Source organism: Hipposideros armiger, unplaced genomic scaffold (genome assembly GCF_001890085.2).
Source record: "Hipposideros armiger isolate ML-2016 unplaced genomic scaffold, ASM189008v1 scaffold_1138, whole genome shotgun sequence".
NCBI classification, from domain to species: domain Eukaryota; kingdom Metazoa; phylum Chordata; class Mammalia; order Chiroptera; family Hipposideridae; genus Hipposideros; species Hipposideros armiger.
This window is the reverse complement of record NW_017732488.1, coordinates 212,896-215,111: the sequence shown is the minus strand read 5'-3', so window position 1 is coordinate 215,111 and position 2,216 is coordinate 212,896. Positions and strand designations below refer to the sequence as shown.

Genomic DNA, 2,216 nt, shown 5'->3' with positions numbered 1-2,216 from the left:
TGGTAAAATTTTAAAAAGAGAATAACATACCTGTTACATTTAAGTGCACAGAAGATATTAGAAACTGCTAGATATAATATGCATAAGCAGAATCAACATTCAATGAGCCATACATAAAATTAGCCCATATTGTCTGTATTTTTAGGATACAGTCAGGATAATATTACATGTATTTATACAGGTAATATGTATCTATCTCTATAAAGAAACCAAATTTATGAGCTTAAATATGCATAGACCTACCTTATGACCCAGAAATTTCACTCCTGAGTATTTATCCAAAGAAATTCAAAACACTAATTTTGTAATGTTTACTGCAGTGCTATAAGGTATGGAAACAACAGAAATGCCCATCAATAGACGGATAAAGAAACTGTGGTACATTTATGCAATGGAGCATTACTCTGTCATAAAAAAATTAACACTTACCATTTGCAGCAACATGGATGGACCTAGAAGATATTATAGTAAGTGAAATAAGTCAGACTGAGAAAGACAAATTCCATATGACCCCACTTATATGTGGAATTTAAAGAACAGAATAAACAAGCAAACAAAACAGAAATAGACTCATAGATACAGAGAACAAACTGATGGTTTTTAGATGGGAGGCGGTTAGGGGATGTTGTAGAAGGTGAACGGATTAGGAAACACAAGCTGGTAGTCACAAAATAGTCATGGGGATGTGAAATATAGTATGAGGAATATAATCAATAATGTTGTAGAGTATTTAGGTGTTAGATGGGTACTGGAACTATCGGGTGGATACTTCATAGATTGTGTAGCTGCCTAACCACTGCACTGTACGCTTGAAATGAATATATAATAATATTGAATGTCAACTATAATTAAATAGTCACAGGATGTAAAGTACAGCATAGGGAATATAGTCAATGGTATTGTAATAGCATGTACGATGTCAGAGGGGTATTAGACTTGTAGACTTAGTGGGGTAATCACTTTGTAAGGAGTGTGAATGTCTAATCACTATGTTGTTTTGTACACCTGAAACTAAAGAGGTGGAGGAGGAGGAGAAAGAGCTGGAGGTGGAGGAAGAGGAGGAGGAGGCAGAAGAGGTAGGGGGGAGGCAAAGTGGAGGAGGAGGAGGAGGAGGAGGAGGAGAAGGAGGAAGGGGATGGGGAGAGGAGGAAGAGGAGGGGAAGAAAAAGAAGAAGTTTGTTAGGCTTTCTGGATCTCAAAATTATTGATTTCTCTCTGCCACATTCCAGTAGTGTAAGCCCAAAGCAGCTGACACATCAATGGAAAGATGATATTCTAGAGATGAGCTTACACAAAGCCCCCATCATGTCCTTGTTCCTCAGACTGTAGATAAAGGGGTTCAGCATAGGCGTGACAACTGTGTACATCACCGATACTATTGCACTTTTCCTGGAAGAATGAGTAGCTGCAGAAGTAAGGTACACCCCAAAACCTGTCCCATAGAACAAGGAAACAACTATTAAGTGTGACCCACAGGTGGAAAATGCCTTATACTTTCCATCAGCTGATGGAATTTTCAGGATGGAGGAGACAATTCGAGTGTAAGAGAAAATTATCCCAGTGAGGGGAACAACACCCAACAAGCTGGTCACTAAATATACAAAGATGTTATTGATGAAGATATCGGAACAGGCGAGCTTGAGAATGTGAGCTAATTCACAGAAGAAGTGGGGGATTTCCAGATCTGTGCAGAAGGACAGCCGCAATGCCATCAGAGTGTGGAGCAGGGCATCCAGGACACTAATAAGGAAGGACAGCAAAACCAGCAGTCCACAGAATCTGGGGATCATGACAACATTGTACCTCAGTGGGTGACAGATGGCCACAAATCGATCGTAGGCCATCATTGTCAGAATTCCATTTTCCAATCCAGCAAAAGTCAGGACAAAGCAGATTTGAGTGAAGCAGCCTGCGTAGCTGATGTGTTTCCTCTGTGTCTGAATGTTCACTAGTATCTTTGGGATTGTGGTGGTGGTGAAACAGATATCAACAAAAGACAAGTTAGAAAGGAAGAAGTACATGGGCGTGTGCAGGTGGGGGTCAGAGCTGATGAGCACGATGATGAGCAGGTTCCCCAGCACGGTGATCAGGTACATGGACAGGAAGAGCCCAAAGAGGAGGGGCTGCACTTCGGGATCCTCTGACAGTCCCAGGAGGAGGAATTCTGCAGTATCGGAGAGGTTTCCTGATTTCAAGTTATTGATGATCCTGATAGA

At 41.0% G+C, this 2,216-nt stretch overlaps 1 protein-coding gene across 1 annotated transcript; it reads right to left on the bottom strand.

Moving 5' to 3' along the window:
- Positions 1-1,256: 1,256 nt before the first annotated feature.
- LOC109376486 (olfactory receptor 7G3-like) lies at positions 1,257-2,216 on the bottom strand (the record flags this gene model as incomplete). The annotated part of the gene is made up of 1 exon (XM_019632412.1): positions 1,257-2,216. A coding segment is annotated over one exon (960 nt), but the record flags the coding sequence as incomplete, so codon positions are not given.